The sequence below is a fragment of the Manacus vitellinus genome, unplaced genomic scaffold (genome assembly GCF_001715985.3).
Source record: "Manacus vitellinus isolate BGI_N305 unplaced genomic scaffold, ASM171598v3 scaffold_21_pilon, whole genome shotgun sequence".
NCBI lineage: Eukaryota > Metazoa > Chordata > Aves > Passeriformes > Pipridae > Manacus > Manacus vitellinus.
The window spans coordinates 624,726-645,426 of record NW_021939546.1 but is presented as its reverse complement, the minus strand read 5'-3'; the positions used below and the strand labels follow the sequence as shown (position 1 = coordinate 645,426).

The 20,701-nt window shown below is 39.0% G+C and overlaps 1 protein-coding gene across 7 annotated transcripts in view; it reads right to left on the bottom strand.

Annotated features, from left to right (window-relative positions):
- Positions 1–6,380: 6,380 nt before the first annotated feature.
- EVI5 (ecotropic viral integration site 5) overlaps positions 6,381–20,701 on the bottom strand; it is a 75,616-nt gene continuing 61,295 nt past the window's right edge. For 6 of the 7 annotated variants that reach the window (XM_018072066.2, XM_018072065.3, XM_008921896.4 and 3 more), the window contains one exon: positions 6,381–7,642. In XM_018072066.2, coding sequence (XP_017927555.1) covers positions 7,337–7,642 — 306 coding nt within the window. In that variant the 3' untranslated portion in view covers positions 6,381–7,336. Of the gene's footprint in view, positions 7,643–12,913; positions 12,924–20,701 lie in introns of all 7 variants that reach the window. The other variant, XM_018072069.3, reaches the window with a different exon arrangement.

Sequence of the window (20,701 nt, the reverse complement as noted above, 5' to 3'; positions counted from 1 at the left end):
TGCTTGACAGCGATTCAAACACGCAGGAGGGAAGCGATTGCCGTCCTCCCCTGCGTGCCCGTGCTTAGGTGCACTGACTCGGGGAGGATCCGTGGGGCAGGCACCGGCGGCAAAGAGAAAAAGGCTTGCCTTGCTTTACACACTCACACACGACCTCAAAACATAGTTTTCCAGGTCTAGCCTCGGATTCCTAACGCAGCCAGGAAATCCAGCTCGGGTCTCCGGTATCTTTCTGAGGTGGTTCTGGGCTTCGCTATTTGACATCTCGGGTCACCAGCGTCGTTTCGATGGCTGTAGGGCCCCTCAAAATGCGGCTCTGCAGTGAGCCAGTCGAGGTTTAACACCATTTTCCGTTCAGAAACGACTGAGACTGAAGTCGGACATGACAGAAGCTTCAGCCTCCCTCACGCCCTGGAGCATGCTGGCTTTGCGAGCAGATGTTTTTTTCGCCACCACCCCCGAAGCATTCACAGAAACATTAGTCATTTGATGTCAGTGAGCCCCTGTGGAACATAGGATTAACCTGACTTCCCAAAGTCTTACTAAGCAAGCAAACACCACCACGGGAAAGACTGTCCAACCTTTTGCTGGTGGTTTAGTGTGACACAAAAGGAAGCTGAAGAACACGACTGACACATCGCCCTTAACACCTTCATTATTGCCGGAAAGTTCCTGGTGCTGGGCACAGCAGTTTTACTTACGGCAGCTGTGTACCGCGGTCTCCTTGCTGCGCCTTCGGTTGATTACTCTGAAAATCATTCACGCCTTCGGCTTCAAAAATCAATGCTCGAATCAGTAGAAATAACCAGATTAGAACAACTCGGTCTAATTTCGTGTATGCGTCTTCGTTGACTCACTGTGACTTTTCGAGAAACAGTCTTTCTCGTTTGCCTCTGAAATGGGATGATAAACTCATACCCTTTTGAGTACCTAGCTACAGGGCGCTTTGATTGGATGTAATGAAGGCAAGAGAAAAAATTAGTATTAGCGCTCATAAATAACTGTGACCTGGTTACAAGAAAATACATATTCGTCTTTATATATGTAAATTCAAAATTTATACAGGTGGTGCAGCACGCTGTAAGGCGCGGTGATCTCCGTGCGTAGGGCGCTCGCAGCCATCCGAGATGCGGGGTGCGGGATGCGCTGCCGGGCGCCGAGCGGCTCCGCTCGGGGCTGTCCTGCGGGAGGCACTGCGCCCAGCCCCTTCTGCTCGGCCCACCTGCGGACGGCCCTTCCGCACCTTCTGCTCCCTAATCGGGTTAAACCCTTCAGCAGAAATAAAGAAATCAACGAGTGAACCAAGCGAATGCTTCATATACAGCCATATAATCTCTCGTGTGAGGGTGGGCGCTTCATGGGCACCGGGAACAGACATCTGGCTCTGGGGGGTCAGTTTTCTCAAACGATTAGAGGGGAAATGGTACGAAACCGGCTGTGTTTCGTGATTTGCAAACCCAGTTCGTGCCTGGAATGGACTCAGCCTTCCCGGAATCCCGGCTGGACGGGCCATTTGTTTCACGCCGCCGGTGGGGAGGGGGAAGCGGAACGCGGGCTCTGCGCACGAGTGCTGCCGGGGATGACCGGGGGCGCCAGCGGGGCCTCAGGCAGGTTCCAGCTCTGTGGGTGAAGGTGTGCGGGCACACCCGCAGGTTCGGGGCTACCGGGCGGCGCGGGGCGCCTCGTGCGCGTGAGCCTCTGTGCACGTGCCGCCTTGGCGGCCTCCGCGAGGACTGGGCCCCGGAGGCGGCCTCGCGAGGCGGCCCGGAGGGGCCCGCGGAGGCGGCCCGCGCGAGGCGGCCCGCGGAGGCGGCCCGCGAGGCGCCCGCGACGGCGCCGCGAGGCGGCCCGCGAGGGCGGCCCGCGCGCTCAGCCCTGAGGGGAGCCCTGAGCGGAGCCCTCAGCGCTGCCTCCGCCGCGCGGGGAGCCGCCCACAGCCATCGCCCCAGGGTCCTCCCCACGCCGAGAGGAGCTGCTATCTGCAGTAACAGCACGGTGAACAGAGGTGAAGGGGCTCGGCTCTTATTCTTGGTTTACTGTGTGACGTGTGTGCCGCAGCTCAGTAACCTTTGAGGTGGTCTTGCCTGTGCAGTGGCCATCGTGTGACATGCAAGAGCTCTGTGACAATGCCAAGTGTTCTGTCTCTCAGGGTGGAAAAAGCCAAAACCCAGGCCCTGAGTTGGCGGAGGGCTGTAATTCGTGGGCAGTGTAGGGCTGGGTTTTAACGGAGCTGCTCCAATGCTTCCCCCCAAAGGGAGTGTGGTATTCCAAGTTAAACGTAAAAATTTGGTAAGATACAGTTGAATGCAATGATAAGTGTACGATTGCTACCCCTTGGTGTCAAAAGAGGGGAAGAAATAAGAGAAGGGATTTAAAGTAGAGTGCGATTTTATTATAGTCGTGCTTAAAACTGAAGAGCTATTAAGTGTAATTCCCTGCACTGTTCACAGCAGCTGCCTGGTGTCACTCTTAGAGCTAAAGATAACATCAGATAAGGCGCCAAACGCGACGGGCTGCAGGTGAGATCTTCGATCAGAAGTGATGAGAGACTTTGCAACAGGAATCTGAAGACCAGGATTTGACAGGTTAGGTGCTTGGTACACAGGAGAGGAGAAGTAGTTTGATGTGTGTGGAAGTCAGGATTGGGAGAAGGCAGCAAAGAGGGTGATACTGGGGGGAATTCGTTCATACTTTAAAGTGATAAAATTTGGGAGCACAGTTATGCAGAACAGTTTCACTATGAGAAGCTGCTAGAACTTGTAGTAGTGTGCATTCTGTTGGAAAGTATATCTTTTTTTAATAACTTTTTTTTAAAAACCTGTTTTTAACATGATGCTTATTGTTTATTTTTTCTTCCACCATCTTGTTCACTGCTGCCTTTATGGTTTTCCTTGTGACATAAACACGTGATGTAAACATGTGAGAAATTAATCAGTGATTTTGACTGGTTTTTCCAGCAATCAAAAAAAGTGCAAAATAACTTCTGCTGGTCTCAGAGCAGATTAGAAAAGTAATGATCCCTGTAAGCACAAACTGGGGAGGGAAAGTGACACTATGCTGTGGTGTTGAAAGCTGGCATGAACACAGACTATGTGAAATGGTCTCATAGGAATTTTAGTTCTCGTAGTGGGACAGTAGAAGTTTCAGTCACTTGGGTAGTAGTCTACAATTCTAAGAGTATGCTACACTGCTTTTGTTTTTCCTAATTGTGAAATAAGGTATTAGTTCCTGGAAAGGGAGAGTGTTAAGCTGTTGTATCTTAGATCTAGCGGTTGTATCTCAGTAGTCAGTCAGTGCCCGGGCATGCGTAGGTATGCATATGTAACGCTTTCTCCACTGAAGCTGAAACTCCATGCTATACAGAGCTTATGTTGAAAGTCAATTTACTGTGTACTTCCTATTATTCAGAATTTCGGGTTCTAAAGCCTAACTGCGGAAATGTATTTCACCGATTTTTCTTAGGTTAAAAACAAAACAAAACAACAAAAAAACCCCAACCCCAAAACAAAGAACTCCATCACCAGCTAAAATCATCAGAGAATTACAGAAAATACGCTGATGTAATTACAATGATAGAAGTATTTCACAGAACAAAAATGTACTTAATTGAATCTAGAAATCTGTTAGTTATACATAGCTTTTCTCTTCTCTCAATACACGGAATTAGTAGCTGGTGCACGATTGAACATAACACCGTAGTTTCCACATAGATTGTACAAACCTCTATCTTACAGGTTGATTTTTTTTTTTTAGTCTCCAGGATTAGCCTAGTGGCTCTCCTAGGGGATTTGCATCATCCTCTATCTTCTCCCGAAATGAGTTACATTATTTAGAGCCTCGACAGGTAAGAGAATTAGCAGTATATCCCATATAAAATGTGGGAATTTTTATGCTAACATATCTCTAGGTTATTCTAGCTTAAAATAGAAATGTGTGAGCATCAAGTTTCACTAAATCACTAACACAGTCTCTGATACACAACAGTGATTATATTAAATACTTCAGAAAAACATGCAATACCTTCTGTGTTGCAGTTCTAAAAAAGGGTTGAGTACTGATCAAAATCAATAGTACAGAATTTACAAAGTGGTTTTGTTAAATTTATGCAAACTCCTACGTGAATGCTTCTTTTAATCACTTTCATAGCAGTTTATTTAATACAGGAAATTGCAGATACAGTTGAAAATTGAATTTAGTGGACAATAGTACTTTGTGGATGTGTATGTAGATGAGGTCTGCTTTTTGTTTAAAAAAAAAAGTGACCAATGAGAATAAAGAGTTGTTGAGCTGTGAATGTAATACATGCTTCTTATCTTCACTGATGTACTTTCTCCCAAACAGTCATGTTCCAAATTTTTCACAAATGTTACAAAGCTTCTGACATATGAAATGACTTCAGTAAGAAGAGGTCTAACCATAAATGCTATTAGTACTTAAAATACTCATAAGAAAATGCAAATTAATTAGTGAAGGCATTTGATTATCAGACTGGGGAAATCACAACCATTTTCACTACATAAAATTGTAATTTACAATTACATAAAATGTAATTTACATATAAACCCCATATATAGCAGGGCATCCCCCTTCCCTATTTCACCTCTCTTCTCAGCTGCAGCACTTACATATTCAAGAATCTTGAGTTTTCATGTTTACGTGCTTTTTTTAACCTTATGATTTTAGCGTTAGCATTGAGCTTTTCCAGCCTGCATTTTAAAGCAAATCTAAGCAATTAGCAATGTTTGTTAGAAGGTCATGGTATGTAGCATAATTAATGTTTTATTTATTGACAAATATATTGTTATGCTGTTAATAACTTGACAATATTCTCATGCACAGTCAAATTATAATACATACAGCAAAGAGATTAGTGTCTTTTTTTTGCCAGAAGAGTTGCAGAAAAAGCAGGATGATGCTGAGCAGCCTGTCTTGCACTGTCTTCCTAGGATAGTCTGTGTATAGCCAAGTCTTCTGAAACTGCAGCATGTCCAGTGACTCATTTTTATCACTAGATGTAGCTGGTTGACTTCTGTATTTCCCTTAATATTTTTATTTATGCTGTTATTCAGTATCAGTATTTATTCTGTTCTTTAAGACCACAAAAGTTCAGGAAATAACTCTTGCCAGCTAATCTCATTTGCTATCACTTGAATATTATAAGGCAGTTATTGCAAAATCATAACACTTCACTGTTCAAACAGAGAGGATTTTTATGGCTCTTCAACTGAATTTTGTGCCTGCCACTTATTACAGAAGATTACCTTTAAGAGAGGCTTGCAGCTGGTATTGATGACAGGCAACAAGACATTTGTCACCTATCCTCTTGGGCAACAATGATCCAGGTGCAAACTTAAGTTAGCAGATGCTCGTTGGAAGCAAAAAGACAATTGTTACTCATTTGTGAACAAAAGTGCTCCTAATTTGGTTTTGCATACATAAAATTTTTATCAGGGATAAGAATCAGTGAGCTAATCCACCTGAGAGCTGGCAATTCCCACAGGCTATACTGGGAACAACATATAATCAGTGGTAGGATGTGGGGAAATTTTGCAGAAATACTGAAGCAAGTTAGGAGCTGCAGACATCAGTAATTTGGAATCTGTCACCTACGTGCTTTAAGATGTAAATTAGATGCACCTGGGCAGATACTACAGTTGAGAGGCCCAGAATGTGCTACTTCCATGCAGCCTTCTCTATCATTCTTTGAAAGTTTGTTAATCTCCTCACTCGTGCTGTTTCTTTCTGAAAATACATTCCAAATAAAGGGAAAGGAAATGCCTCATGGGCCTGGCAGATGCATTCAGCAGTATGCTTCCACACTTCTGCAGTTTTAAACAACTACACTGCTGCTTGTGAGTAGCAAGACAGTTAACATACATGCTGCCTATCAGTACCAACTTGTGCGTGGCTTTTTTTTTAATAGAACAGTTGCAAATATTGCTAAAGGAAGTCTTAAGGATTGCTTAATTACATAACATGGCAATAATGGAATATTAAGAATATTCTTGACTAGAATGTGTCTGAGAGGGCAAGTAAGTGTTCATATGACAACAGGAGAATATGTTGTTCTGTTCAGGTAGGTGAAGCCATTTTACTGGATCTCAGTTTTCAGGAGACTGAAAGCAGAATGCTCAGCTCAGCTCTCACTGCTTTGCTCAATCGCAGTTATTTGGTGACAGCACCAATAGCTCACTTCCTACATAGGTCTGGAGTATAAACTGGAAGAAGACTGAACTTACATATTTTACACTGCATTGACCATGTGTTCATTAGAACTGAATAATTTTTCACCTTATTTGAACCCATCTAGAGGCCACAAGTGACTATGTGGTAACCAAGGACTGTAGCTTGGAAGTGACTAAACAGTAAATGCTGCAACCTTGTTAAATCATGAAAAATTTATTTTCATTACATATACATGAAGGTAAAAGATTTCAGTCAATAGTGTTTTGAACAAGCATTTCTGACACGAGCTTGTTAGTGTAGCTAGGCTGAAACTGAATGTAAAGTTAGTGTTTTGCCTTTATTTAGTAATTCACTTCTAGTGTGTATATACAGAATTCATTTTCCTGTTAGAATACCAGAGACAGTAATATTGCAACATTTACATTCCTCATATAAAATGGTGTAATGTACATTTTCAGCTTGGTGTAGATATATAAATATGTACAAAATAAACATTATTGTAATTAATATATTTCAGACCAGTTATTATTTAGCAACATCAAAAGCAGATGCACGTAGATTTAAGTGAAAATGGTGAAAACACCTTTATGACATTAGTGACCATTATTGGCATACATGAAGTACTACAGATAAAGGCTTCTCTGTCAAGCCTTCTGTGGGCATCCAATAACTTTAGTAAAAAACCAAAAGTAATTGAGAAGTATAAGGTAATTTTATATATATATGTGTCATGATCAGATGGTTTACTAGGGTCCATCTTGATCACAAAAGGATAACAATGTAAAACATACACTTTTGTTCAGAGCATAAAATATTGCACAAAAGCAATTTCTTTTGAGGAAAATAATTCCCGTGTTTGTGAACAGCAAAAATGGTTCTTATGCACTAAAGAAATAATATATTTGCAGTTTCTAAACCAAAGAACATTCAGTAATACTGTCAGAACTGTCATCCATCAGCTTCTTCCCAGCCTGTTTTATGGCAATGGTATGTCATTAGCAAGATTTGGCAAAGAGAGAAGGCAGACAAACAGTACATCTATATTCTTATCACAGGCCAGACCAGATCCAATAGTTGCCTAAGCTAACTGCTGGATGGTTTCTCAGCCTTAAAGAACTAGGAAAGTCTTCAGTGCTCGTCACAGTGATAATCACACAGTAGTAGAGTAAGATTCCATTCTTCTCTGCTTAGAAACCATCTTGTCTGAATTCCCAGTCTGAAGGGCACTTTCCTCAGTATCACTGTCACTGCTGTCTACAAGTGTGTGATCCAAAGCCATCTGACCAGTCCTTCTGGGTAGATGAAAGTTCACCCCACTCTCCTGTATGGAGTTAGTTATAAAATCTTCATCAGAAGAATGAAATGATTCATCGTCTCCTGTGAAATGGTTGACAATGTGAATCCCATCAAAAGTGGGTTGGTCTGAGAAGTCTCTCTGGCCTTTTAGACATTTGATCTGTTCAAAAAAGTGGAAATTAACAGTTAATCAGAGCTCAAGAGTCCAGTAGTAAAGAAACCCCAAACAACCAAAACCAAACGAAATCAAAAAACCAAACACATTTTCAAGAAATGTATCACTGAACTCTTAGTGGATAAAATTAAATGCTAGATCTGGAAGTAGCACGTTTGATGATCACTTCAAGTACTACAGTTTTAAGGCTTAATAATGAAGGTACCTAGAATCAGTAATGACAGATCCCTCTATTTACTGCATCTTTAATATCCCCACAAGGATGGTTTCTATTTTCTAGAGTGGCCTATTTGTTTTGACAGGACTTTTGGCCTTAACATCTGCTTTTACAGGTCCATTCTCTCCTGTATCACCTGACTTCTCACTTGAGAAATCCCTTCCCCTATTCCAAAGAGCGGGGTCCCAAGTGAATATTGCCAGTTTCACACAGCCACAGAAGAAAATCCCAGAGAATATGTTTAGTTCTGTCTCCACTGCAAGATTGTCTTAACTATCTAGTTCAGATCCAATGAGATTTCAGATCAAGCAGTATGAGAGAAACATTTCTTCATACAGCATGAATAGACTGTAGTTGCAATTTTAAGAGAACATCAAACAAGACAAAAATGACTGTCAGACCATAGACAGATAACATTTTAATTCAATGCACTATGGAGTAATACACTATTACAACCACGCATGCAAGCTATTCAAAACTAAACCCTAAAGTGCTGAAGTCTCCTGTTAATTTAATGAAAAATAACTCACGGACAACATTCCAGAGGTGGGTTGGTTTTGTGGTGTTTGTTTGTTTTATAATTTCACTTTTATTAGCTTTTAGTAGCAACTGTCCCTCAGGGTCAGTTTAACAGTATAAGAGTATTAAGATAAAAAATCCTGAGGATGGAGAAAAACATTAAAAATGGATTACAGAACCTTCCTAATGTTACTCCGAAAGCTTAAAACAGAAGGTGCACCAAGTGCTACTTTGTAAGCAACTTTTCATAGTAAGAGACTTGGAGAATAGAAAGAATAAAATGCCTGAAGGGTTTCTTTACAGAAATCTATTTGATGTTTCAGAAATCGGAAGCAATATTCACTTTAATAATTAACGAGTACATGTATGTCCTCAGTATTGAACACCAGTGGGAGATTTTTATCTGTCCATTTGGGGAAGAAGGAATCTCTGTACTTACCGTGGGCTTGTGTAGAAGAGAAAAAGGAGTTGGAAAAAAATCACATGAGTCATAATCACACTAGCTGCCATTAAATCACATGTTAACAGCATGTAAAAGCTTCACCTTTTAATATCAGAACATCCCTGTTAGGAATATGGATACATGCTGCAGATCTAAACCTTGTTTACTATGTGCACTAACATTAGTTTTTTACATTGTCTTCCCATACACATAGGCTGCAGTTGTTTCATGAGGTCTTTGCTTATATAAAGGCAAGCAGAACAGAGTTCTACATTTGCACAGCGTAACTCATGATGCAAGCAAATTAAGCTTATGCCAGATATTAGATACTGGACAGTAACATATATCTGGAATAGATAATTTTTACTAGCTTATATACCTAGATACAGACAGCCTGATACAGACATTCTTGTGTTATTTAGAAATATTATCTCTGAAAATATCCTGCAATATGATCAGATTAGCTACCACATGAATTTTCCAAAACAGCTATCAATTTTAGTCACTAAGAAAATAAAACACAGAAACCCAACAATTTCTCTCCGCCCTCACCACAGGAAAAAAAAAAAAGATCCACTGTACCAGTGACTACAAACTTCATATTAGAGTAGGAAATTATATGGTTTTAGGTCTGCAGAGCTGAGCCATTGGTTCACCTGCAATTATAAAGCTGATACTCAGTGTTAGTTGTTTTGAAAACTCAGAAAGCCAAGCCAGTGACCTCAGATGTTTTCCTGAAGCCTTAAAACACAATACCTTTAGATGAATATATTTCGGTAATATGACAAAATCATGGTTTTACGGTTTTAGGTAGTAACCTTTCCAAATGGAGAGTCTGTGGAAAATGCTGTTGGTGAAAAAATCATGAATAGACACAACCTTTGCCAGTTCCTAAAGGAAGCTCAGGAAAACACTGTGGTGTTATCTTTGTGCATCCTTTCATTAAAATAACAAATCTGTGACCCTCCAGAAACACTTCTGATCTGCAGCTTCACACTTGCCTGCCTTTTTTCTCAAGTACTCCTCGCATCCAAGGGGAAACAGGTTGTTATGAAGAAACATAAATGTACTGCAGAGAATATACATGACAATCAATGGTAATATCAGTGGTCACAGAGTTCTGTAACTTCTGTCTGCTTGAGACATGGCCACCTCAGCCAGAAGCACAGACCACAGCATAGAATTTGTATTATGGGGATCAACAAGCTGGAGGGCAACACTGCTGAAGAGGACATGGGGGGCCTGACACACAGGAGGCTAAACGTGAATGCAGTGTCCCCGGGCAGGTGTAAAGGCTAACAACACACTAGGCTGAGGTGACAAGGGCACAACCAGTACGGCATGGGAATGGATTCTTATCTGGCACTTGTTAGACTGCATCTCTCCTATTCCACACTGGCTACCTCGTTCCTTCCTCAGTACAAAAGATTAATGAGAGGCACCAAGACTTAAGGGTTAAGGGGCAGGAGCTTATACCTTAAGGTAGCAGAGAGCTGGATCTTCACTGAAATGCATGGTGGAAGAAGAGACATTGATCATAACACAAACCATAAAGTTGTGTTTGAATGTGAAGGGAGAATATTTGCTATGAGGCTAGCTGAGAATTAGAATAGGTTGTTCAGAGGCTGTGGACTCTTCATGTCATTAAGTTTGAACACCCAACTGACAGAGCCCTAAGCAACCTGCTTTGAATTCAGTGTTGGTCCTGTTTTGAGCAGGCAGTTGGACTAGAGGCCTCCCAGGGTCTCTTCCAACCTGCTTCAGTGAGATGCGTGAAAAGCACAGGCAGTAGGAAGCATATTACTGCTCTTTATGGGAGCCATTTTGAGTTTGAGAAGTTGAGATACTTTGTACCTGCCCAAGTTGTTGCATTTCTCAAAGATGTAAATGCTGTCATTTGAATACAAATGCTTTTACGTTAAATATCAGTACTAAATGTCTGTATTTATTGCAAAATCTAGACTTCAACAGAATGTTACTTTTATTTTACAATTAGAAATGCATCACTGGAATCTTGAAAATACTTAAGTTGTTTTTTCAATTGAAGGTAGAATCTGTTTTGCACTGACTTTTAAACTTCAGTGTTGATGAAAGCAAGTAATCTTCAAGAAATTAAAATTATTTAACAGAATAGGTGGGAACAGCTGTGCACTATTTCCAGTTTTGTGTACTTTCAGAGTTGAAGATAGTTCAGGGGCACTTCAATCGAATATTTGTTCAGGAGCATTTCTGAAGGAGCCTAATTATTGGTAATTTCTGTTGCAACAGAAAGGCTTTATAAGGCTTCTCAAAGCATTTGAAATAACTTGCAGACAGCCTGTGCTCCAGTGCAATTAGATAGCAGTGGCTAATATCAGCATAAGGCTCTAAAATAGATGTTCCTTAAAATGAAGTTTTGCATTCTCACATAACTTTACGGTCAAGCAAGTGAGGCTCTGCAGTTTAACAGAAAAAGGAGTATCTTTCTTCAAGGCAGGAACATTACTGTCCTGTTGGTCCACCAGCCCAACATCATGTCTCCAGCAGTGACAACAGAACTTTCATATAACCAAGCCCCCATCCACTTGTCTAGAAGTAGTTGTAGCAAATATAAGTGCAATCTCTTACTAGCTGCTTCAGCATACATTTATAGACCAGCTGTCCATGACTGATGATTTTATTTGCTGTGTACCTCCACAGCTTCCTGTGGCAGTAAGTTCCAGAAATTCCTTTATTTGTTTCAAACTAATCTCCTACTCTTTTTAAGTAACTGCCCCCGAATTCGAATAATGCAGGAACAAGTGGTGAAGAGCAGTTCTGCGGTCATGATTCTGAACCTTATGTCACAATGCCTCCCTCAGCCCTCTCTCTAAAACAGATGAGTTCCACTCCTTTTTAGCCTTATGAACAGGCAGCGATCAAGACAGCTGCGATCATTTCAGTTGCCTTTTAACTTCCCTACAGGCCTTCTTTAAACTCTCTACATCTATCTAGATACCAAGTGGCAATACAAACTCCTTAATTTGTTTTTTAATATACTTCCTATTGATGCCCAACATTGCCTTGTCCAATTTGGCTGCTACTGGGTGCTAAGCCAGTGATGTCACAGGACTCTAAAAACCAACTTGAAAATATCTTTCCTGATTTGTAACTAACAATTCTATGTTTGCCATCATGTAGGTAAGGCCTTAGATTTTGCAACTGATGAATCACCTTACATCAAAGCTCATCTGTCACTTTTTAAGACAGACTTGAGATTCTTGCTGTCAGTGTTTCATTTGAACATGGAAGAAGAGCTTAAAGTAGGAACTAAAGCATTATGCCAAGATTTGCTATTCGTGTAGCCAGCATATCAAGACAATGGGAAATCCGGTTAAGGACTCAGAATGCAGGATGTGTGGACCTAACCCAAACATACACCTCCACACCCTAGTTCCACTCTATCCTTTTCCCTGAAGGAAAAACAACCCTCTTCTTGCAGTCATGTTGAACAGAGTATAGACTTCTGTTCTCTTTTGTACAAAGAGTCAGTATTGATTAAAGGCTTTCACTTTTGGGTCTGCTCCTCCAAGTGAAGGGAACTAGATCTCTGTCACTCCAACAAGTGACATTTAAATGAACTTGTTTCTTACTCTTTCAGTTTTGCAAGAATCTCAAATCTGATCACATCTGTGAAAAAAAACCAACTGATAAAAATCCAGGTCTGGTAAACCCATGTGTTTTGCTTTGAGTTCTCAAATCCAGGTCATATTGTCTAGATGACTGCAGCTTCAACCTAGTTTTCACTACAGCACATTCACATGGTCTTTAGGACATTTCAAAGGGTTAATAACTTTATATGACCAAAATCTATGTCATCATTATCCCTCGAAAAGCCAGCTGAATCAAGAGCAGAATCTTAGTAAGGTGTGCATTTATATACATTCTCTTGCCTAAAGAATTCAGCATTTTAAAGACAAACTGTATGTCTGCTGGTCAACATATGAAAATACTTTAGTTGTACATACTCTTAACAAGTAACACTGTATTTTCACAAATTCAAAAGAGCTGAAAAAAGGCTAACAATCAGATCCTTGAACCTCAGAATAAACTTTCTTACCTGATGCTGACTGCCTCATCGAGCCAGGCATGAAGGAGAAACAGTAAAGAGAAATTTAGAAGTTTTAAAACAATTCATAAGGTCTTCTATATTAAATCATAGGTTTCATAGTTTGAAGGGTGCTATTCAGTTGCAAGACCCTTTGTTTTTTTTTAACTAGAGAACATATGTCATATTTTCAAGTGGCACTTTGTGAAAGAGTTCTGCTTAAACTCTTGGAGACATTTTTATGTTGCAACCTGTAGGACTTTTTAAAGCTAGGAGTTCAGTGGTGAAAACTCAAACTAAAATGCTACTGTCTGCTCTCTTTAAAAGGCTTCAGTTACTAATTCTTGAAATTTACTCAATTCTGAAATAGTAAAGACAAGTTTTAACAAAACTTGCCAATAAATATTTAATATACAATACACAGGTGAGATCAAAATACGATAAAAATATGACCACTGCCTCAGGTGAATAAAATTGGTTTTGGCAGAAGGCAAGATGTTACATTTTTATTTAAAGAATAAAGATACTGAATTCTCAGTGCTTTTACATAACAAGAGGAATCTAAAAATCAGAGTTCCCTCATTATTTTTCTCTACCTTAGTAACAGGAACTCTTCATAAGATTTCATACTTAAAAAACAAACCTGTGTCAAAATTAGAATGTTGCTGAAAGCATGTTCTAGCTGAAGAAACAAGTCATAAGCATTTTCAAATACCTGTCCTATAATGCATAAAAAGCATTGTCAATTTGGCAAGATGAAAGTAGAGATTTAGAAGTCAAAACCTAATTAGAAGCCAAAAAAAAAATCAGTTATGATCTATTAAATTATAATTACATTTAACATGAATAAAAGCAATTTAATTGGAGTTCTTAAAATGTCCTGAGACTGTCCACAGCATCTAATGGGATCCCTTATCATATATAACAGTTGACTGCTACTTAGTGCTGACTATCCCACTTGTAATGACATTACTTCACTTTAAGGCATACAGTAGTACACTATCACTACTTTAAAATCACTCCCAGTAACTTCTTTTGGAAAAATGCTTATCTCAGGAAATTAAGTACTTGGAGCACCTTCAACTGAATTAATGGAAAATATGTTGTCATTTGGGAGATAAATATCAGTCCAGACAACTGTTACATCCAGCAGGTACAATGCAGAAGCATTTCTGCACATGCACACAAAGGAAATGAACAATGTCAAGGTTGCAGGCCTTTGCATGCTACTTTTTCACTTCCATGAACACAAGCAGCTCCTTAGATATCTTAAACTCTCTGAAGCCCATTTTTAAATACAAGGTTGAGTCACATTCATACTGAAACCATCACAACACGAACACTGCACAAACGGAGACAAGGTGAGCTAAACGAATGGTTGCAGAAACTAATAATAGCAATCCATCATCTAAAGCAATTCTTAACAAGTTTAATGGCTGTACAGCTACAATGCAAATAGGATTTCTAAACTTTCCCAACAGAATCAGCTTCCTTATGTGAAAAGGACTGCTAGACATGCATTGTGACAGAATTGTATCAGAGCATTTTAATGAAAGCCATTTTTTGACAGTCTGAGATTTAAAAAAAATTAGGTATGGTTCAATTAATCCTGCAAGAAAGAAAAAGTTTAAAGCAAAACCAAACCAGCTTTAGAAGACATTCTTCATTTTCCTCAAGCATGAGGCAGTTTTTACCCAAACATATGGATCATATGCAAAAGACTATCCTATGTCTTTTCCTGACAACTCATATACCTTCAGATTACATGTAAAATAAGATTATTTGTAAAAATCAACAACACATATTGTATATAGTACGATATTCTTTGCTTAGAAATAGTGACACATTCTCTAACAAATTTTAAAAATATATGTTAAATTAGCAGTGTGTTATCTTTGTAACTGTATTAGGACAAAGCTCGAAGTTGTGGCTTTTATTTCAGCGTCAGTGAATTTCCTGTTTCACTTCAGTTAGCATTAAGGGCTTTTTTCTAAAACCATAGCTATAAATGCAGCCATAATTAGGATTAACAGTTTCTAAGTAACAGCCATGATCAGTGCCAGACAAGGGTCATTCTTGGAAATTACTGATGATTCAAGAAGCCCAAACAAACCTGACCAAACAGATGCTGAATCCAGGAACTCCCATTTACTCGATTTGCTCCCACTACCCAATCGCTGTTGTCCCTCCTGAGGAAGAGACTCTAACAACCCTGGACTCACTGAAAGGTGACAGCTGGGAAGGGCTTCTCCTCTTTGAAATCCTGGAAAAGCTACAGAGATGGGACCTCCCCCCAGTCTCTCAGCAAAGCCATTCTGGATTCTCCAATGCTATATCTACCCCTACCGATTTAAAAGATGAAATGGAGACCTCAAAATACATTTTTTAGACCTCAAAATATATCCAGACAATATGTTAAAAAAGGGGGGGCAAAGGAAAGAGAAATCACAATGAATCGTGTCTTCGTTTTGCTGTGAGGCAGACATGCAAGATCTGCAATAGTTGGATATTCTTAGTAGAGGAATTCAGGAAATAGGTCACATCTTCATTTATTGCTTTCACACATCTTTTTGTTTTCTTTTCAATTTAAAATATCTAAACTCTTCAGAACAACTTTGAGTCTTCTCAGATTCCCTAAAGACATTCTGCTTCATCGTAAAACCTAACTAATTTTGAAATTGATACAATAGACAATGACATTCTCAAATAGGAAGTGTTAGTATGCAGCTCTCTTTACTGCTCCGTTCCCTAAGATTTAATTTTGTGCCAAAAGCAAAAAAATCCCAGCAAATTAGCTAAATTTTTCTGAAATCAAGCTGTTCAGTACACTCTAATGGGTGTTGAAGAACCATGGACATCAGGAGGGAAGTGAATACATTTAAAAAGGCATTTAAAAACTCTGGAAGACTATTTCAGGGAAGTTTTATAACGCCACTAACAAAAATACTTTTCCCTCTGGAGTTCACCTAAACTAAAAATATTAAAGTTAGCCTGAAGTGTTTAGGGTGATGGTTTGACATAAATTTCGGGTCTAGCAGACTAGAGCCACCACTACGTAGCTCTATAGTTTGCCTTTGCTTTTGCCTTTCCCCCACCCCCAAAGGTGATATTTGTAAGGCAGTACTCAAGTTTCTCATCAGGGACTAAATAAAGAAATTAAACTAGTTAAGGAAAATAAAGCAAACTGAAATTGCTTAAAAAAAAATCCAGTGCATTAGGTGCTGTGACTTAAGAAAGCAGGAAATGTCTTGATCATGCTTACAAAGAACATGCAGTGAGAGTATTTCAAAAATTTGTTTGCAAAACTGCTTCCTTTTCTTAGCGTTAATGAATCACCATTAAACATTTCATTTCTCATAAAAGCTTTTTTTTAAAGACACTTTTAAAGTCTTTGATATATACATTAATTCATTTCTTTGTCTAAAAATTTTCACCCAGCTTTCAGTGAGATGAACAAAATGTTGATTATTAGGAAGTCCAGCAATGACCTTTGAAATCAGGTTATTAGGCAGTCCCTGTAAGATCCCTACAGGAAGAGCCAAGCTGCATTCTAACATACTCAAGACTGTCTGGGACCATCTTAGCACATTTGGCCATTTATTTGGGACTGAGTGTAGCATGACAAAAACAGGAAACCTGCACAATCAACAAACAAGTGATATGAGTTAGTGATTCTAGAATAGTGCAAGTTTAGTGGTTTCTATAAAGTATTATTTATAAAGAATATAAAATAGTGTCCTAAAGAAAATTAACTCTGCTTTGTAGAGATGTGTTCAGAGCTGTATTTGTTTCCTTCCAGCATTATCTCATCTGGCCCCCCAAAAATTTTATAATGGTCATACCAAGATAAAAATCTGTTGACAAAAAGTTTTAGAGGACTTGGTGGAATATTTGGCTTCTTATCTTGAGGTGTAATAAAATGAATCTTGGAGAAAAGTTAATTTTGATTTGCTAGAGTTTTTAGGACAAGCAGAAAGAAGCAGATTGGGAAAGTTAGTTTTTGATTACTTTCAGTATAGCAGAAGTGTTCAAAGGTGCTGATTTTCAGCATATTTCATGGTAGGAAGACTACAAGTGTCCATATCCAGTTGTCTGCAGGTTCTCTTTGAACTTCTTGATCTGCACTATCTCAAAATAGTACAACTGGTCTTGGAGTTTGTAAATTAAATCCAATCTAATATTGTTGCAGTATTATCTATCCACTTCTTAGAGCAATTGCAGCAAAACACCTTGAAACTGGTAACAAAAGCTAATCAGAAATCAGAGCAAGTAGTAAACTCCAGGCTGGATAATCCTACTGTGGGTCTGAGCCAGAACACCAGTGAATGACAACGATAAATACCTGAACAGGCCTAGGCCGCTTATTCTGGCTGTGCAAATATGGCTGCTATTGCTAAAAGTTAACAACGCCAGTTAAAAACTGCCCTGACTTTTTTCCTCCATCTATAGTAGGCTTAAAAGCAGCAGTCATGAGGTACTACAACATTAGATGAATCTGCCCAACTCATCTTTAACTCTCTGGAATCCAAGATTAAGTATGTGATTAATTACTAGTCTCCTGTTTAATGAAAGTATTACCTTAGTTTTTGAAACTCGTACTTTTAAAAGGATGACCAAGAGTAACACACTAGTATATAACACACTGGTATACAACCTGAAATATTTATCTCAAATATCTGAAATATTTATCTCAGCTCCAGCTGTCCAGCTATTTATTTCCTATTGCTCTGAATGTACTCTTATATTTCCTGACTTAAGTTTTTATAAAAAGTGTTTTTTCAACATTATTATTTGGAGAGCACTTGAGCCAAAAGGAAATATGATGTTAAATGTATGTTGTGTATCAGTCTTACCATAGTCTGCTGTATTGTAAACGTGACAAAGATTAAAACCACCATCAAGTGTTCAGATCAGAAGGTTTCCAGTGAATCAGAACAGGAAACCAATAAAGCGATCAATGGGAGGTCATGACGTTTTGATCACTGCACTATATGGTTAAAGAATCTGCTTTTGATCTAGTGCTGTGTAATCAAGTTAAACTTTGAAGTTAGGTATCAAATATGCAATTGAAATAGCAACAATGCTAAGGAATACCCAACTCTTACACTATTTTCAAAAAAAGTTAGTATTTGGCAATTATAAGTCAGGTTTTATTTCTTGACGGAATTTTTGTAAGATTGGCAGGTTTGTTGTAGTGAGATTGTATGCAATTCCAAAGAAAGTTCCAAGCTACAGGCCTAGGAATTTTCCTTCCACCTACCTACTAGTTATTTATGGAAAGTTCCTAGAAACTCTACAAGAAGCTCTGATGGAAGTGTGTATTTGCAGTGAGGACACAACAACAAAAATAATTTAAAACAGCAGTATAATCATACTGAATGTACTGCAATTATTATATCCAAGGAAATACCTAAGTCTCAGTGCGCCTCTCTACAGTATGCATCTGTAAATACAAATGTTACTGAAACCTCCAGCATTAACTAGAATGTACTGCTGATAGAGAGACTGAAAATATACCCATTCCGGGCAACAGTTACAGGAAATGATCATTTCACACTTTTACTCTGTCCTTTTAAAGCACAAGTTAAACTCAGCAGTTTTAAATGGACTAAGTAAGTAACATTTTTGCCTCTGACTGCAGAAACTACTTTCGTTTGTGCTGGCTGCCACTCAAAGTGATAAAAGAATTTTAGGAGGGGTTTCTACCACATTTCCACTGTTTGCCTCACTTATATTCAGATAAGTTTACGGAGACCTATTACAAGCTAACACATAGCAGTCCTCTCTTCAGCTTGCTTCTCACCTAGGCAGCACCTAATTTTTGCAAGGAACAACCACTCAGATAAACCAGTAGAACCTCAATTCCTCGATTCCTCCACTTTTCAATCCCCAAAAACTTAATTTACAGAAACACACAACAGACCCTGACATAGCTCTAATCAGTACAGCAGACAGGTCACACAGTTTCAACAGTCAAGAACATTACTGCCAAGATAGTGAAATAACTTTATCTATTATCAGTTTACTTGCTTTAGCAATCCAGGCAAACTCTAAAGAAGGACACAATATAGCTATGTTCATCTTTAATGGTGCAATCAAGAAATACTATACTGCTCAGCAAGACAGATCTGGAACTTCGATGCAGTAGGACACAGTCAGAAAAAAAAAGGGGACAGTGTGAAAACCATCAGCCATCTTCATTTATTTTATCTAATCTGTCACTAGTGGTGGTGAAACAGTTAAGAATCATGTGTCCCTCATCCAAGGAAACAAAGACAAGTTCCATTTGAGGACAGACTACATCAGTGTCCTGGTTACACTCTTCACATTTAGAGGTTTCCTTCACCCTCACAAGGGATGGAAAATATTTTGTTGATGGTGTTGTTACTGGGGGGAAGGGAGAGGAATCAACCTTACCTCATGCAAAGATGAAGATGGAGTTTGTGTCCAAAGATTCATGGAATGAAGTACCATCACTAAGGAATCAATTGTATCATTTTGGGCAAGTGTAACATGACTGTGTTAATTACACTATGACCACCCAAAGTAAATTGAATTAAACAAACGAGTTCATAAAATACAGAGATTCCATTGTGCCTTCCTTCTGACTGTTGATTGCTTAGTTTAGCCAGACAGTTTCTAAAGCTAGTTGCTTTATTAAAGTCAGGACTAAATTGGAGAAAGTTACTGGATAATAAGACTCTCAATCTGATTAGTCCTCCACTTCTGTAACAATCTGGGCATTATCAAGCCAGTTTAACATCTGACTCTCAAGGACAAGTTGAGCCTAAGGAGTACAGCAATTCCCTTTTCTAAAGCATAGAGTGTATATTTAACTATCCTGTGTAGACAAAGCTGCTATGTTAGATTGGGTGTTTGCAAACCACATGACCTCACAAACGCTATCTTATCACATCACAGGTTCCTCAGACTGACCACAACCACTTAAATCAGACTCTGCCAGCACGGAGGCTCTGTAACTTTGACACATAACTAGTAAAGCAACTACATTTTTAGCTGTCCAGCAGCCTTGCAAGAATTTTACTTGTGGAGAGGGAAAAATCTGATCATCTCTTGTCCAACTGTGCTTGCAAGATATGGTAAAAGAAAAGCACATGATTTATTGTGCTATAAACTTCCACCACAAGTTGAAATGCTTACTCTCTAAATCTGAGGGCTAACATATTTCCTTTCAGGGACAGCACTTCTTATCAAGTACGAAAACATTTATAGAGAGCCATATATTTTGAAAGCATTTGTCTAGTAAAACATACTATTAGAAGATGTTAATGTGATTCTCTTCTGTATTGAGAAACAAGTGCTTTGCAAGAGTTAATACGGGAGTTTTAACCAACATTATAGTTCTACTGAGAACTGTGGAGGGAAAACAATGTAAAAATTGACTGAAATAAATCCCATGCAGCTTAGTTGGTTTTATGAAAGCAAGCAAAATGACAACTTCGAAGAGACAAATACACATGTGCTTGTACTACATGAAAAAGAAATAGTACGCTCCTTCGAGAAGAAAGAGGGGGAAATAAGTTGTTGAGAGACTGAGTGAAAGAGCATTATATCTAATAACAAATATTACAGGAAGATTACTAGGCCTTTTTGGACTTGCTATTCTTGCCTTAGTTCTGAGGAAAGAAGTGTTACCTATTTCTGTTTCTGAGGTACCTAAACTGTGATAAATCCGATCTCCCATTCTCATTTGCCCATATGATCTGACCACCACTGTCCATCACCCTCTGTCTCCAGAGAATTTGAAAAAAATTCTAGTAGGCTGAACTGCAACTAGAA